Source organism: Fistularia commersonii, chromosome 16 (assembly GCF_037954325.1).
Source record: "Fistularia commersonii isolate RoL2024-O1a breed Wild chromosome 16, RoL_Fcom_v1.0, whole genome shotgun sequence".
Lineage (NCBI taxonomy): Eukaryota > Metazoa > Chordata > Actinopteri > Syngnathiformes > Fistulariidae > Fistularia > Fistularia commersonii.
Genome location: NC_141299.1, coordinates 8,015,203 through 8,032,235, shown reverse-complemented (window position 1 = coordinate 8,032,235; position 17,033 = coordinate 8,015,203). Strand labels below are relative to the sequence as shown.

Here is a 17,033-nt window from a genome sequence, read left to right as displayed (position 1 = left end):
TTGGTCCAAATTCAAGGTCTCTGTAACATTTCCATTATCAGATTGTGCTCATTTTGATTTTTGGGATGCTTGGTGATTTCTTAAAATTTGGAGAATTTGGAGGTCAGATGTGCACATGATCACGGTAACCTCAAATGCATGCTTTCTGCAATCCAAAGAATATATTGGAAAATCTTCCACTCATGTTTTTCAGATTAAAAATGAAGTATTGTAGTTTTTTTTTATGACTACATTTCATTAATGGACTAAAACATTTGGGAACATATTTACAAAATGCATGTAACGGTGTTGTATACTGATATGATGTGGATTTGTGTTCTACATTAAAACCAGTCGTGATCACTGAGGAAAAGATATTTTCCACCTGCAGTGAATATTATGGTAAGATCTGCTGCAACCTGCTACTTACTATTTGGTCATACACAAGTCTAGAACAGTGCCTCTTTGAAACATTGGGATTTCATTGGGTTCTGTCAAATCACATAGAGTTACAGCAGGATTGGCCTCAAGTACAGCTGTAAGGATAATCTGTTGTCCATGGAGCAACCAACAGTGGTCCCTCAAGGGATAATGGGCAACAGCAATTAGTTTAGTGCATCCTTTCACATCTCGCTAATCACATGCACTGCTCTTCTTGTGTTTGCACCACTTTTGCAAATCATTTTGTCTTTCCTGTCTTGTTTCTTTCAAAGATTTTTTTTTTGTCAAATAAATCGGAAGTCCAATTTAATTAAATTGTGAAATATTTAATTTCTGATCAAAGGTCTCTGACAGAGGTCTGTGAATCATCGGGGTTGCCATTAGACCTGTAATAAACTTTTAAAAAAAAGGCTCCCAATTTTTCCAACAAATTTAAACGGCGGTTAATAAACATTAATATCAATGCATGGAACACAAACTTTATAATATACAGCAGCAAGTTAATAAGTGGAGACACGCATCATTTCAGTCAGAAATACATGCGCAGGTGCCCTCTGAAGCTGGACAATAGTTCATTCACAGTACTAGACTTACTTTGAAAAAACACAAAGAAAAACAAAACAAAACAAAAAGCTGTCCATTATTATCAAAGGTCAGTTTTGTATGCAAGATTAAAAGTAGATGCATGCCAATGACCCTATTGGGCCATCACTCATTCTAATTTATGCATTTATGATTTAAAACAAAACCATTAGTTTTAAATAGCATTTATGTGTCATCATGTTAAAAATTGTGTCGATAAAGGCATTGGGTTGAGTTGACAGTCTTATAAATGGTAGTGCCACACTCACCCAGCTCACTATACTCTGCATATGTAAAAAAACAAAAAAATGAATATATGAATGTATGCTATTTGAATAGCCTAATATTGAAAACACAATAACAAGGTAGTTTTGTACATTGCTTTTGGCCCATTTTAAGAAAACAAAACAAAACAAAACACAACTTCATGCAATATGTATTGTACTGTTTCCTGCTCAACCGCCCTTTTGAGTCCTTGGCCCGAGAAATGTCAGAGACCACTGCATAAAAAAGATGGGATCAATGGCTGTATGTTTCTATGTGGCAACAGGTGCAGGTTATACCCTGCCTCTTATCCAGTGACAGCTGGGATTGGCTCCAGCCCCATTGTGAGTGCAGGATATGCAGTATTGGCAATGAAAGCATTTTTTGCCAAATGTCTATTGGTAAGATAAAAAATAATGTAACATTTTCAGAAGTTTTCTTTATTTTATGTATTTTGAGGCCAGCAAAAACAAGGTCTTGTATTAGTAGGAATATTTGTTTCAATCCTGTTTCAAAGTGCTTCCTGGTTATTGCATATGTGTTTGTGTAAACAAAAATTTATGTAACAGATGAGGGATGTAATTGAATAACTTTCACGGATGGTTCAATGCTATCAGTATTCTTTGGATGGATATTTTTCATTTTAAAGAAGGAAGTCTTTGGGGAGTTCATTTGACAGTTACAACCAGCAATTATTCCGTATCACCAATGCTTTTGATGATACAGAATGATGATAACTTATCCTTTTCACAACGCTTACATGTTTGAGGTCTCTGAAGAAGCTAATCACCAACACCTTGAACACCATGTTTAACACACTGTTTCCAAATGTTCTGACTGAAGGTTTGCAAAAGAACACTTTCTGGGTCATGGACTGGGCATGTTTTTTTTTTTTTTTCCGGAAACATTCATTACATGTCCACTGAGGTGACGAAAACCGTATTTAATTGAATTCCCTCAGATGAATTGATGATGCTTTTCCTCGAAGCCGATGTGTTGCTAAAATTCAGCAAGTCTAAGGTCAACGTCACATTGGCATTGTAATTTTCTGCATAAATGCTTTTCTGGCCAATATTAAATTAATTTAAACCTTCACTATGAGTGTTGTCACAGATGGATGGAAACTGTAACATGTACAATGACTTGTAAAATGGTATCTTTCAGTTTTTCTCCAATGTAATCAAAAATACATGTATCTGTGAAGATTTTATTTAACATAAGAATTTTTCTTGGTTAATTTCTTCATTTAGTTCCTGGGTGTTTCCTACACGAATTTTGATATGTGGGCCATCCAAACAGGTTATCGTTGCATGTGCCAGAACTGATCCAGAGAGGGACGCTGCATCATAATGATTTGGTCTTATTCTTATTATCGGGCTGAAATTGCCTCAGTAATACCGCACATCGGATGGGATGATGAGGTCCATTTATCTTTGATATAACAATCATGGATTCTATGAACTGGACTGGGCCTGCGGGACACAAACATTTGGCTCAATCTTCATTAGGGGTTATGAGATCCTTGGAATTATTTAATTATTTGCATATATATATGTAATCATTACAATACGTGCCAGGATTTCACCAAATATGAAATCGGGCTGGGGGGGGTTATGGCGTTTATATGCTTCATCCACTTTTTGATGGAGGTCTCTGCGGTAAGTTTTTTTGAAAGGGTCGAAGGGTAAAGGGACTTGGAACATGGCATTGCCTGCAGCTGTATTCAGACCAATGAAATAGATTGATAAAACCCATGTTAAAATGGATATTCTGTAGTTCATTCAAGAATTCAATAACTTTCCAAAAACCTGGCCCCATTTTTTGAAACTCAATGCATATTGTAGAGCTGTCCAAATAAAGAAAACTACTCAGGAACTCTTATGCACGTTCTGCACTCCGACTGAAAGAACTATGTCGGCCTAAACCGGGACACATCCGGCCTGTTTTGCTTTTTTATCTGGCCAGCAATGCTATTTTCTTTGAATAATTTGTTTTAAGTAATTTCAATCAATATTGAATTTAGGAACTCCTTATTTTTTTCCTTTTGTTTAATTTTGTATGGATGATTACATACAAAACAGTGTCAATACATGTATATGACCATTAATGATTTTAAAGTTGAAATAAAATCCTCCAAAAAATGTAAATATTTAAATAACAATTTTCTTTTTTGTTCAATTTGCATGATGGCCCGCGCATAAAAATAAAATAAGAAATGTGGCCAAAATAAGCCAAAATAATTGCCCACCCCTGGCCTAAACGCTCCCTTGAACTGTAGTTGATAACAAATGGCACTGGGTGTCGCTCCAGAGTGTGAAATATCGCGAGTTCATTTCCCCCGTCATCAACCCCCCCCCACCTTCTCTTCCTTGTGCCGCGCGTGCATGCGTGCGTGCGTGCGTGAACGCGTGTGTTCGTGCGTCAGAAAGAAAGTCAGCCCGGTTTCCAGCTGAGTGCTTGCTCTCTCACTTGCGTGTGCGTGCGTGCGCGCGCGTGCGTGCGTGTGAGCCTGTATGTATGTATGTGTGTGCGTGCGCGTGTGTGTGTTGTCATTATTATCCACTCTGCTCCCAGCTCAGAATGGCCAGATTCACTCAGACTGAAACAAGAAGGCAGCACCATCCACAGCAGCCCCAACCCGCTCACTCCAGCCTGGCTCTGACCGGACCGGGGGCGCCGCCGACCCAACAGCCACTTCCTCCTCCACATCAGCACCAGTACCCTCAGATCACATTCCCGAAACCCATGAACGGGTCAGAATCCATTTCAATTCATCCGGAGAACGGCAACATGAAAGACCAAGATGCCATTAAGCTCTTTATCGGGCAGATACCGCGGAACTTGGAAGAGAAAGACCTCAAGCCCCTGTTTGAACAGTTTGGGAAAATTCACGAACTGACAGTGCTGAAGGACCGATACACCGGCATGCACAAAGGTAACGTGTCGCCCCTCCAGCGGCTGCGAGGCCCGCATATCGCTTAAGTACTTATTATCGGCGATATGTTGTACCACAGGTACTCGTCACGATATGGATTTTTTTGAAACAATAACCGCGCGCTATTTCACACGGGCACCTCCGTTGATTTAAAGTGATCTGTTTTGTTTGAAATGCATCCGTGTGATAAAGCCGACGATTGTATTTCCAATTATTCTCATCCCCCTCCCATATTTATTTATATACGCTCACGATTTTTAATGAGGTAAACGAGGATCCGTAATTCCGATCATTTTGATGATCACGGGCGATTCGGACGGCAAACTGTTGTTGTTTTCTCCCCTTCTGTTTTATCGCACAGTCTTCTTAAACACAGTCTTAAGTGGGGCAGAGGCGCTCGGAAAGGATGCATATTTAAAGAGTCTTCCATTGCCAGTCCCATCTTTCGTGGAGAGGCGGCATCATTTATTTATCCACATGCTTTCTTTAACATCTCCCCATGTGCGAATGGAGCGAGCTGGGTGCAAACCCGACGCAGCCAAATCACTTCAATGCCACGGCGACTCGAAAGGGCGCATGAACTGTCACAAGATGACGGACGTCTCCACGGATAGTGGGCAGTGATGCTGCCGCCGCCGCCGCCGCCGCCGCCGCCGCCGCTGCTGCTGAAATGGAAGGCAGAGGGTGTAAATCTACAGCGCTCACTGTTCACACTGACAACTTCCACCTTCCATAATGAAGTTGGTTACCAAGGATAGGCTGCGAGGCGTAAATCACACTGGGAATTTCATTTCATAATACGTGCTACTCTTTTTTTTACGGTTCGATCACGCGGTGTGAACGTCACCGATGCCACCCACTATCATCATCATCATCATCATCATCATCATCATCATCATCATCATCTTCATCATCATCATCTTCATCATCATCCATAACAAAGGACTCAGAACTTCTGGATCTAATTTAGTTTGTGTTGGCCTAAAAGTTGGCCCAAAGCCATTCCCTGTGAAGCTACATTTGTATTAATATTAATTGTTTCGCATGACATAATATTTAATTGTGTATTTCAGCTGCTGCGGAGCAAAAACTGCCATGGCAATTGTTTTTGTTACAATACCGTAAATAAGTGACACCCCAACACAAACACACACACACACAACCCATTGGATTCCATCTCTTGTTCTATATCCGACATATAGATAAAGAGATGTGAATGATAGTGCATCCTGTGAAGGACAAATCCTGCATCAGCTTCATTAGAATGTCATTTTTTTTAAACAATTGCATGATATAAAATTTGCAATCATAACACAGGTTCTTCCTTTTGTTTTCTATTGTGATTTTCTAGAGTTGACAACAGTGTTCTTATACACTAACAGGAAACTTTGTGAGGGTGATTGTGAATAAGATCTAGTTAAAAATTCAAAACCAAACAAAGGGGGAAAATGATGAATACATTTAAGCATATTTTTGGCAGCTCCAGCAAGAATAATATACACTCGAGCTAATACAATTGATAGTGTCAGTGTCCAGAAGGGAGGACTTTATTCACCATAGCACTTATTCTGCTTTTGTCAGGATGTGTTTTTGTACGTGCACGTGTGTACATGCACTACATCGTCATTGCGTTGTGTTGCGTAATGATTGCAGCATTTACCTCTTGTGATTATTGCCCGATTACTGTGTCAAGGAAAAGGGAATCAAGGCATTCGACATATACAGTATATATATATATATATATATATATATATATATATATATATATATATATATATATGTGTGTGTGTGTGTGTGTGTGTGTGTGTGTGTGTGTGTGTATATATATATATATATACTGTGAGAGAGGGTAAATATTAAATATATAATACATTCACATGTAAGGATTCAAATAACTTGTTTGTTTCACTTCAATTCAGTTTTCAACTAGTCACTTAATTCTAAAAAAATCAATGAAAATTCAATGTGCATCTTCATTTGCATTGTCATTTCTACTGTGCAGGATTTAAGTGGGAAAGTGAAAGTCTCTAACTTCTATAGATGTATGTTTAAGAATGCACCTAACTTTTGTATAAAGGGAGAATAAAAGAAAAAGAAAACTTTAATTTGGTGTTCATAAGGTTAAAGACCATATCCTAATTTAAACAGAAAAATGTATTTCTAATTTTAATGGGAATTTATTGACTAATTAATCATCTATTTCATTAACTTAGAACACCAAATGAGTAATGCAGTTAGTGGCTATTAGATTATAATTAATAAACATTATTAACATATAATCAAGCTCAAGTGTTCATGGTCTATGAGATATACTAAACATGGCATATTAAGTAAAAAGACTAAGAAACCATTGGAAACACAGCAAAACATCACTCTTAAACACAGTGTCTTTGAAGTAATTTCATTTGTTTGGTCATTTTTGACTGTGACTCGGGTGCTTTGGGTTCTTTTTTATTAGTTGGTCTTTTCTGATGCGACTATTTCTCCCCCCATGTAATCCACAGGGGAAAACATGGAATTAGTTTGTAAAGCGTGATAATAATGCATGGCCATAATAACTTGACTCAAGAGGATTAGCAAATGTGCATTGTCTGAAGCAGCAGTCCCTTGGGTGATCAGCTGGTTGCCTCCCTAAACAGTGGCTGCCTCTGCCAATTAAAAATTCGGTCTAGTCTGCCTCTTCTAATGATTAATTCTGCCCACGCTGTCGAAGGCCTGCCAATTATTGTTGCCCAATTGGTATTAATAGGCAGTGGATTTCCTGATGTTGAATTTATCACAAACTGTGAATAGTTCTCCCTTTGGCTCTAATTATATCCACTTTTGTAGTATATGCAGATCACATACAGGCAGATTTTTTTTTTTCATATACACAGAACAAAAATGTCTTATTGTTAAGTGTTTACTTATTACAAATTTCGCATCAGATGAGGTATTATATAAAACAAACATGTAAAAATCTGATTTCGTTAGCATCATGAGTAGCAACATGCATTTGAAATGCACGAAATCAGTCTTGTTCCAATTTGCCGAGGGAGCCCTGGATTAAGCCCAAATCAAGTATCACTGTGTTGATGCAATTTTAAACGTACCACAGACATTGCCATAGACCTATGCCAAAATGAGGCTTATTAATTCACAGAAAAATCTAATAAAATTTTAATTCACATTTTTTCATTTGAGCTCATGACTAATAATGTTTCTCAGAGGGTTTATCTTACAACAGAACAAGAAGAAATACAAAAACAGAAATAGTTGGGATATTTAATTTGCACAGTGACAAAAGAATGTAGTATTCTCATGAAGCAGGACTTCCTGTGTAAGATTATACCTGACTGGCAGCAGCATTGATGAAACAATTCTCTTGTCTGTCAAAGTCTTTCTAGTCTCTTTGATATGATGGAAGTGTGAGTGTATATCTTTGTGTCTCCTTATTGGCTGTGTCTGATGGAGAGAGTCAAAGATCACAGCAGTGCTGTAGGGCAGCATTTCTCCTGGGGAAACAGATGGGATAAATTCACTTACAGACTATAAACAAAGCTGTAGAAGTGACAAGGATGGTATAATATTATTAATTTGGGCTTCACGGGGGGTTGGTGAGTAACAGTGTCTGATCGCTAATGAACTTAAACTCGTTGATCAAGTTTCATTTGGAGGATATAAATGTAATTTCCAACCTGAGTATATTATCCTCATGAAGAATCGTTCAGTCCCCATACAGTTTTCTGCAGTTACTTGCTTTCATAATCACCTACCATGTCAACTTCGGCTGTTGCCAGCGAAGGTCACCAACTCAGGCTAACGCAGTAAGCATAGTCTCTTCACAATCTTTAAATGTCTGTAAATATTGTAATAAGCAACAGGGCTTTCCTCATAAAAGATGCAGCAGCTCAACTTGTACTGACAGCCTCTATGTGCCTTGACTTCAGGATGAGGAGTACTGCCTCCCTCACTTTTCCTCCTTTCTTTTTTCTTCGGTTTTCCGAGGAGATTTCTAATCTCAGATGCCGACAAGGCCACACTCAGCTTGGAGGTTAGTATCCACACACACAAAACCTGGCATTTAATCGGGCCGTACCTCTCCTCGAACCCCTGCCCTGCACGGCAATTCACAGGGATTGCTTTGCCTATAGCGATGCAAAATTCATTATAGTATATTTAAATTATCATTATGTGTGAAGTTCTTATATTTCATGACCTAGTGGGAATGTAGTTGCCCGGAACAGGCATACAATTTTTACGCAGAAGGGAAAACCAGACTAAATTCATGACAACAAATGTTTACTTCATTAAATACTGCAGATGTACATCTGTAATTTCTCTGATTTGTATAATTTTGAGGATATAGACCTGGGAAAAGGAATATATTGGCATCAGGGTTTGTGATGAAACCCCTTTCTCAGTCTTGTAAATTCTTGAAACGGTCTGGAAGACAATTCATCACATGAAACAAATATCAAAATTTTGTTCAAACAAGATATTTTCTTATCTAAATGGCTATATATTTCAATTGACAGTTATAATTTTGCTATGAAGTATTGCCATACTGGAAAGAGAATGAATTTAGGCTTGTTCCAAAGTCCACTGAAATTTCTGTTGGCTGATATAATTCATCCAAGAATGTTTTCAGAGAGGATAATGTCCCGTCTTGTTATCGGCGTGGTGCAGGTAAAATGTATTTTCTTAGGGTTTGAATTCGGCAACATTGTACAGCTTTCTCGTTCATGCACTGAGGTCACAGTTTTTTTTTTTTTAAAGTCTAAACAAACTTCTTTCTATTTTGTATGTGGAGTTTAGCTAAAAGGGGCATCGCCTACAGAGCAGAGTGTCCTCTTGTTGGTGGGTGGGTTAGGGTAGGGGGGGTGGTGGTGGCATGTGTAAAGGCACAGAGGGAAAAAGAAGAGGAGGGGGTTGGTGGTTTCTGTTAGAACAGCGTGAGCTCTTTAATGTTGTGTTCGAGCCTGGCTGGGCACAGATTCATTTTAGAAGGAAAATGAAATAACAAGGGAGAGGGGAGATTTTAATGCAATGTTTTGTGATAATCCCTCTCCATTTTGGAATGTTCAGGAGAACTCATGCGATAAAGCCTTGTACAAGCTTGGAAAATAAAAAGTTATTTGTCTTGCTTTATAGTACTGTGCCCTAGGAGGACACACTAACCCCCATGTTTTGGCCAAAACACAATCACAGATTAGTCAAGCTGTCAAATCTCTATGATTGCCAAATGGTACAGCCCTTGATGTTGGTGTGAATGAACAATGCAGAACGGTTGTGCATGAATTTGCCCAGAGAGTGCATGCAAACACAAAATAGTGGGGACATAACTCACTACTTTCACTCCATTCCTTTCTGTCACTCAGCTGTTATTTGTGTGTGTGTGTGTGTGTGTTTGTGTTTGTGTGTGTGTCCGTGTGCGTGTGCGTGTGCGTACGTGTGTGTGAGGAATAGGAAAGGGAAGATGTCACATGTGTGCAGCAAAACCCACAAAACAAATGCTAAACAGCCACACAGGAAGAAAACAATGGATGTATGCACAGACTGATAAGTGGAAGGAAAAGATGAAGTGTTTGTCTAAGATGCAGATACAAATTGTTGTTATTACCCCAGGCGGTGAAACAGTAGAGTGATGGCTGTGCTTGGGACATTCAGGATGCTTCTGACAGGTTAAGAGCTGTTTGAATACCGAGGGTCAGGATGAATTGGAGGGGGAGGTGAAAGGGAATATGTTTGGGCAATTCTCTAAATTCACTGGGAATTCACTGGAATTATTGCTAAATAAAGGTCAAACATATTTTTCCCTCTGAAAAACATTAAATGTAGACAATTGCGTTTCAAAAAATAGTTATCAGAAATTATAGCATGCATAACATTTAGAAAATAGCTATAAAGCTATAAACATCACTTTCAAATCCTTTCCAATAGTCAAGCAATAAGTTGGAGAAACATTGCACATTGGAAAATGTCTACAATTGCACAGGCTCACGAGAGATGTGTGAAGATACACGCTGCTCAGCATGGTTATAAATAGACATTCTGTGGTATTTCTGAAAATAGGTTAAGCTGCCATCACTGCACTGCTGGCATGACATCACTGATTGCCTGCCAGCCATCCCAAAAGACTGCTCCCATACCCCGCTCACAAGGAGGGAGAGACAGACGGAGCATATGAAGGCAACTCTAGGAATATGCCCCCTTCATTTTCAGTGCCGACCTTCCTCCTCACAAAGCCCATCCCTTCTATCACATTCGCATTTCTCCTCTGTCTCCTTACATCTATCTTTCCCACTGGGCCAGTAGTATTGTAACTAACAGCCATTGTTCTTTATTACCATGAACACAAGGTGGCTTTATACCAGAGATGTATCACATTTATATTTTTTTGTGCGATACAAGTAAATTACATGCCAAACAGTAGAGAAGACGCAGATGAAAGATTAGATAATTTTTTTTGTCTGCTGATTACACATTGATTTGGTTGGTTGAGCCAAATGTTGACTTTTTATTAGTTCCAATGTAGCGCCTATTTTCTGAATCTGCATTTGACAGTAAATCTCACTGAGATGGCTGTGTGTATGTACTTTTTTTGATTATCTGTGGCATATCCCTACTATCTAGCTGTTTGTCTGTCCTTTTTTGGTCATCAGTGGAACACTAATTTTGGAGTTCTCTTTTAATGCATATTTGAAGAGATATACTAAATGCAATTAAAAGCCTGTTGCCTACATGCTGGGCAGGGCATTAGTGTTAATTAGCACTCTTCTCCAGTGCACACGTGACATGAGACAAGTAAATAAAAAAAAAGTTAAAACAAGGACAGAAAGTCTTAGTTTTTGCCTAGGTCTTATGGAATACCTCATGTTTGGCATATGTACTGAATACAAACAAACGAAACGTCTACATGAGCTCAAGTTCTCGTTATGAATTTGTTCATGAGGACATGTTCAGTTAGTGTGTTTCTTCTGCTTTTTTTTTCTCATGTGACTACTCTCTTTAATCATTCCATCCGAGCAACCTTTGGGCCTTTAAAGCTCTTTCTTTAAAAGTATTATTTCATATGTAGAATCAAAGTGACTGAGCACCTGATATGATCTAGATAGACAGTTTGAAGGTTCCAGTCAACTTTGATTGTGTCTTTGCTATGATATATTGCTTTATCTCAAATTTTAGACTCATTTCACCGTTTTAGAGAGGGCAACCATAACTGGGACTATCACTTCAAATATGTATGACGATGACATCAAATGACATATTAGTGAAAACACAACACATTGTCATAAGTAATAGTAATGGTATGCCAGATGAAATGTTTTTTTTTTTACTTTTGCCTAGCTGTGTTTGTTTTTCTAAGAGACCGCAAGAAGAAATGCTGTTTTCTGACTTTGACTGGGAAAGGGTTGGAGGGGGCCAGAAAGAAACTTTTATTGATTTCTGAGTAATTCCCCTGCCTTGAGCAGACTTGTCTGGAGTAGGGAGGGACCGGCTGTAGAGACAGGACTTGGCAGTTACACTCTCTTTGCCCTCCCAGAAGGAACACAACAGGAGGAACTAAGTGTGAACTTACACATTATTTACAGTTCTGTGAAACTCCATCCATTAACAGTGTCAATTAGCTTGCTCGTCAGGGTGCAGACCACTAGATATATTTATAGATCTGGCTCTGGATTTAATAGCAGAAGCAGGAGTACCCAGACAGTCTACAAAAGTCAAGGTTTTAATTTAATGACTCGAGTGAGGGCTTCCAAACAGCTGCAAGTGTTATAGAATCTAATATCGAAAGAATTCTAGTCAACTTGGGGATGAACTGCCAGTTGTGATCTGTCATGTCAGGCCTAAAAGTCAAACAATTGCAATCTATATCATTTACTTTACCTTGTTGGAACATTACTAGTTGAAACTGGATTGCTATGTCATCCATCATGTTAGACCAACAGTATAAGTTGTATTATAGATTTCAATAGTTAAAGTGTCTATTTTTCTGTTCTGTTATGTCATGTTTGCCCTTTTCCCTTGACAATCGCACGGAATTACTGAAATAGCATTTTATACCACAATAATAAATCATATAAATTTTTGTAATTACAAATTCACACAGATTTGCCATCATGCACAAGCACACACACACACACACACGCACACACACACACACACACACACACACACACACACACACACACACACATACACACACACACACACACACACACACACACACACACACACACACACACACACACACACGCCAACACCCCTTTGGTATGTGCTGTCCATGGATCTGTTTGACTGCTACTTAGAGGTTGGTGTAGTCTATATGAATGAGTAGCAACAAATCATTTGCTGAGGTATCCTACTCAGGGGTCAGAGAGGATACCAGGGAGGGTCCATGGCCTATTTCTCTCCTTCATGATGGACACCAATGCTCCATTACATTCTACAATGTTCATCCTCTCCCAGTCATTGCTCAAGGTGAGATCTGATGGGATGGGTAGTGAAAGGAGAAATGGGGGAGGATTTGAAGTTGGATGCTGAAAAGATGAAGGGATGGGATGATTTATGAAGAAGTGATAGAAGGGTTTAGTCAGCCTTGGTAGCAGGTGATGGTGACTGAACAGGGTTGCAGGCTCACTTTAAGGTGGCTGTCTAACTTAATTAAGGTTTACAGGTTACGCTAGGCTACTGCTTATATTACAGTACTCATTACAAGCCCATTAAGCCTGGGCACAGAAAATATTGTTGTCAGAACAATGAGTGAGAGCATTTTGTAAAGTCCATGCCAAGTCAGTGCTCCAGCTCCTCTCCTTTATTAGACTTCTCTGTCTGTCCTCCCTCAATCTGTCCTCCTTTTCCCCGAGCGCTGGCATGATTGTTGAGAGTCTGAACAGATCGAGAATCTTTTTTTTTTCCAAGGGTAAGGGAATGATTATATGAGTTAAAAGCTTCTCAGAGACCAGACTGATTACCCCCCTCACGGTCAATCTGCGCCACTGAGCCTCCTACCTCCCCGCCTGGCAATGATTCAGGTCATAATCACATTGTATCAGTGCTTATGATGTGTGTTTCAGCTTCTGATCCCTCTGAAAGGCTCTCAGTTCCGCTGGAGCCCCACATGGCTGTAAATGAAGTAAACAAGTAATCTACCCACAGTGATAGCATTTTCCAAAGAGTGCAAATGACGTGTGAGAGTGCAACCGTGGCTGGTGCCAGCACTGACTTGCTTTTTGCTTCCTTCATACTGTCTTGCCAAGAAGTACCACAGCGAGAGCAAGTTCCCACTTTTTGATAACACCGGTGCTGCTTCACTCCCCGGGAGTAGAGTGATAGAGGAAAAGGAGTGAGTGAAAGTGCAAGAGTGAAGAAATGTTATCGTTCTAAGCGGAATATTCCATCATTAAAGTAAGCTATAACTGACAATTTTAATCATGCTACGTTATAAATGTACTGTGTAAAATGTAATGAATGCAATGTTTTATTATTAATTGTTTTTATTATTTTTTATTATTTTTCATCGTGCAGTGTGATAGGCATCTGAGCCATTTGATCTAATTTAACAACGTATTTAAGAGAAAGAATGCCTGAATGAATACCGTATAGTATGACAAACAATGAAAAACCAAAATCCAATTATTCAAATGAAAAATGTTGCTGTCATAAATGCAGAGGATAAAGAATGAATGCTTTGAAAAGCATCGTAATCTTATTCGCTATACATTATTTTAGCATTATGCTATGCCGGTCTTTAGAACTGATGCAAGTGTAAGGAACTTTCACATAAGCTTGTGTTGATGTTACATTTGTTTTGGTCATGGTTAAGGGATTCCTGTTAGGTTTGTCAAACATAAATATTCGTCCTTGCGTACCCTAGCTAGTGATGCTAATTTGGAGTATAGTTGAAAGACATACAATTCATGGTTCCCGAAGATACAAATTTATTCTGCATTTGCAGCATATGAAACTAGCAGTATTCATTCATACTCTTGGGTGTTTTAACAATGCCATTCTTTCCTGGTTTGTCTTGCTAATCAATGACTTGGCTGAAAATTATAATTCTTGTTATGTTTGCCTGAAACATAAAACTTTTGATAACTAATTGCATGGTCATACATGTTTTCTGCAATCTCAATGATGCATTTAAATTGTTTGCAGGTGTCTAATTTGAAAGCATTGCAGATTGTAATGCTATGGTAAAGTTATTAAAATATTGCTTTAATTCAACATACAGTATATCCCCACATATTTCATGTATTTTTCCTGGAGGCTATTGACTCTCTTTTGTACATATTTATTCTGCTTCTGTCATATCCTTAATTTTCCACTACATACTTTCCCTCTCTTCTATGCTTTCCCACTCACTTATTCCTTTCTCTCCTGCAAGACTTTTAATTACACGCCAGTTCAATACAGTGGAGATGTAGCGACTCAGTCCTATTTCCAAGTACACACAGTTCTCACACTTGTAAATATACCATTAAGAAATGAGCAGAACGAAGAAAGAAGAACAAGACAGAGTTGGCGGTTACAAAGAGAATTGAGAGCAGGAATTTCATCGTGTTGGTGTTGAAATCAGTGTATTAGATAAGGCTATTTTAGCTTTGTATTAGATGATGCAGAGGATCATAGCCTCACAATGGGAAGGCTTCCCCCATTGCTGTGTCAGCAGGGTCTGATTACATTAGCTTTTTGTTGAGTTTCAAACAATTTCATCATGTCTCCCCCCACACACTTTTGTACTTGGTATGCAATGCAGCTCTGGCAATTTGTACGTGTTTGGGTTCCAATTATGGAGTTGTTAAAGCTCTTTCGCCTGTGGCCTGCAAATTCGTATTAAGCCATACATTAAAAAGCACAGAATCACATTTAAATGGAGTTCATGTTTCTCTTTTGTTTGCTAGAGTTATTAATTTATTCGCAATGCCCTATGCATTGCACATTAACAAATAAATCGTGTTTGTGATTGTAATGCAAAATACTTGTTTCTTATTCAGCAGTAGGGCCAGCATTTGTCAAGTAAACCAACAAACAATGAACCCAGTGAAAGAGCAGATAAGAGAGAAAAAAAACAACCACTAGAATGGAGCCATTCCATCCTATTACCCTCAACCATTTGAGTATCAAACAAATAAACCAACCAAACAAAAATGACATTTCCACAGTCTTGGTGTTTCTACAAAAGCTGACACAGAAGAAAGACAGGGACTAAGACAGCAGCATAAGTGACTGAGTGATTTGCCCGGTGGCCATTGGAAATCTATAACTTAGGGATGCTGTGACTGTTGGGGCATTTGGGGGGGGGGGGGGGGGGGTGTTAGCCACCTCAAAGGTTGTGACCCTTGAAATACTCCATCACTGCAAGACTTTCTCGTACTGAATAGCTGTCTCAAGCAAAAGGTGAGGGACTTAAAGAAACATTGCGCAGAACCTGAACATGACTCAAATAAAATATGGTTAATTTCAGGTGCATACACATGCAAAGAAACTCCAGTCTTTACAAGTAGATCAATGGATCAATGAATGGCATGACATTTTAAAGCCCCTTTTTGATTTAGGTGTTAAGGTTACACTGAGGACATAGTCAAAGTGCAAGGGAGCAATAAAACAGCTGAAAAGGAGCACACATGCAGCAGCATGTGTGGTTGAGCCAAAGCACTAATGTGGGTAGTGAGTGTTGGGCTGGATCAAAGTGATAACACATGCAGTAAAAAACAAATTGGAATATTGTTTCATGTAAAGACACTTCATACATTACCACCTGCCGAATATATTTGGATGTTGAAATGAGATCCCAAATGTGACTGCAAATAAACCATCGTCAGCATAGCAAAAATATGATGCATAGTAAACCATATGAACCTCATTAATAGAACACCAGCAAATCTATTTATTCAGTCAGTTGGGGGAAAATGAACACCTCAATGGTTTCAATTTCACGTCTTTTATGTATCTTTCCTCCTTACCCCTCTCTTTTATTTAAGCAGTATTTTTTTTAAGATTGTGTATGTGCATATTTTACTGATGGATGAAGAGGATGAATGCATGAGCATGTATGGAGCACACTTTACAGAATATTACCATTCTATGCGGTTCTCCTTTCTTTGCCGACCACATTTTTCTCCATCAGTGCGTGTCTCACCTCCTCTTGTTTTCTATTCTGCTATACCTTTGTGCTGTACTGCCCCTATGTCTTCTCTGCTGTCATGAGCATTCGCGAGGAGAAGCCTGACATGCTTCCATGGACCTTTGGCTAGGACAACACACTACGGATAAGGAGACTACATAGGCCAAGGAATTCCCAAATATTCTATTCATCTCTTTTTGTTTTACTCCAAACCCAAACATGGATATTCGTGATGTCGTTTGTTTTTGCTTAATTTGTTCACATTGGGTTCCTTTGCAAAAATAGCTCCAAAGTTTGTGCAATTGACATAGTTTTTGGACATAATTTCGTTTGCCTCATTGTAATTACTTTGTAAAATATACCCATCACTGTTGTAATAGCAACGATTTTAATGGTTCATGTCAAATGGCACAATATTAGACATTGCTATCAACTCAAATTCAGTGTATATCTGGTGTACCTCTATTTTAGGTTGTGCTTTCCTCACCTACTGCGCCAGAGAGTCGGCCATCAAAGCCCAGAATGCCCTCCATGAACAGAAAACACTGCCAGGGGTAAGTGTGTATCTCCAATTCTCTCTCTGTCTCCCCCTTTCCCCTCTCTTTCTGTTTTATCTTTCCTCTATGGTGGTCAGCCATTTGCACTCAACAGCACACTAGCTGGCAGTCTCCTCATAATATCTCTGAGATGAAAAACACTTGACACTGGAGAGGAAATATAATC

The 17,033-nt window shown here is 38.9% G+C and overlaps 1 protein-coding gene across 3 annotated transcripts in view; it reads left to right on the top strand.

Moving 5' to 3' along the window:
* Window positions 1–3,651: 3,651 nt before the first annotated feature.
* The window catches only part of celf5a (cugbp, Elav-like family member 5a), a 199,494-nt gene continuing 186,112 nt past the window's right edge, over window positions 3,652–17,033 (top strand). For 2 of the 3 annotated variants that reach the window (XM_086161123.1, XM_086161124.1), the window contains exons 1-2: window positions 3,652–4,201; window positions 16,782–16,864. In XM_086161123.1, the coding sequence (XP_086017249.1) occupies window positions 3,784–4,201; window positions 16,782–16,864 (501 nt within the window). In that variant the 5' untranslated portion in view covers window positions 3,652–3,783. The remainder of the gene's footprint in view (window positions 4,202–16,781; window positions 16,865–17,033) is intronic. The other variant, XM_086161125.1, reaches the window with a different exon arrangement.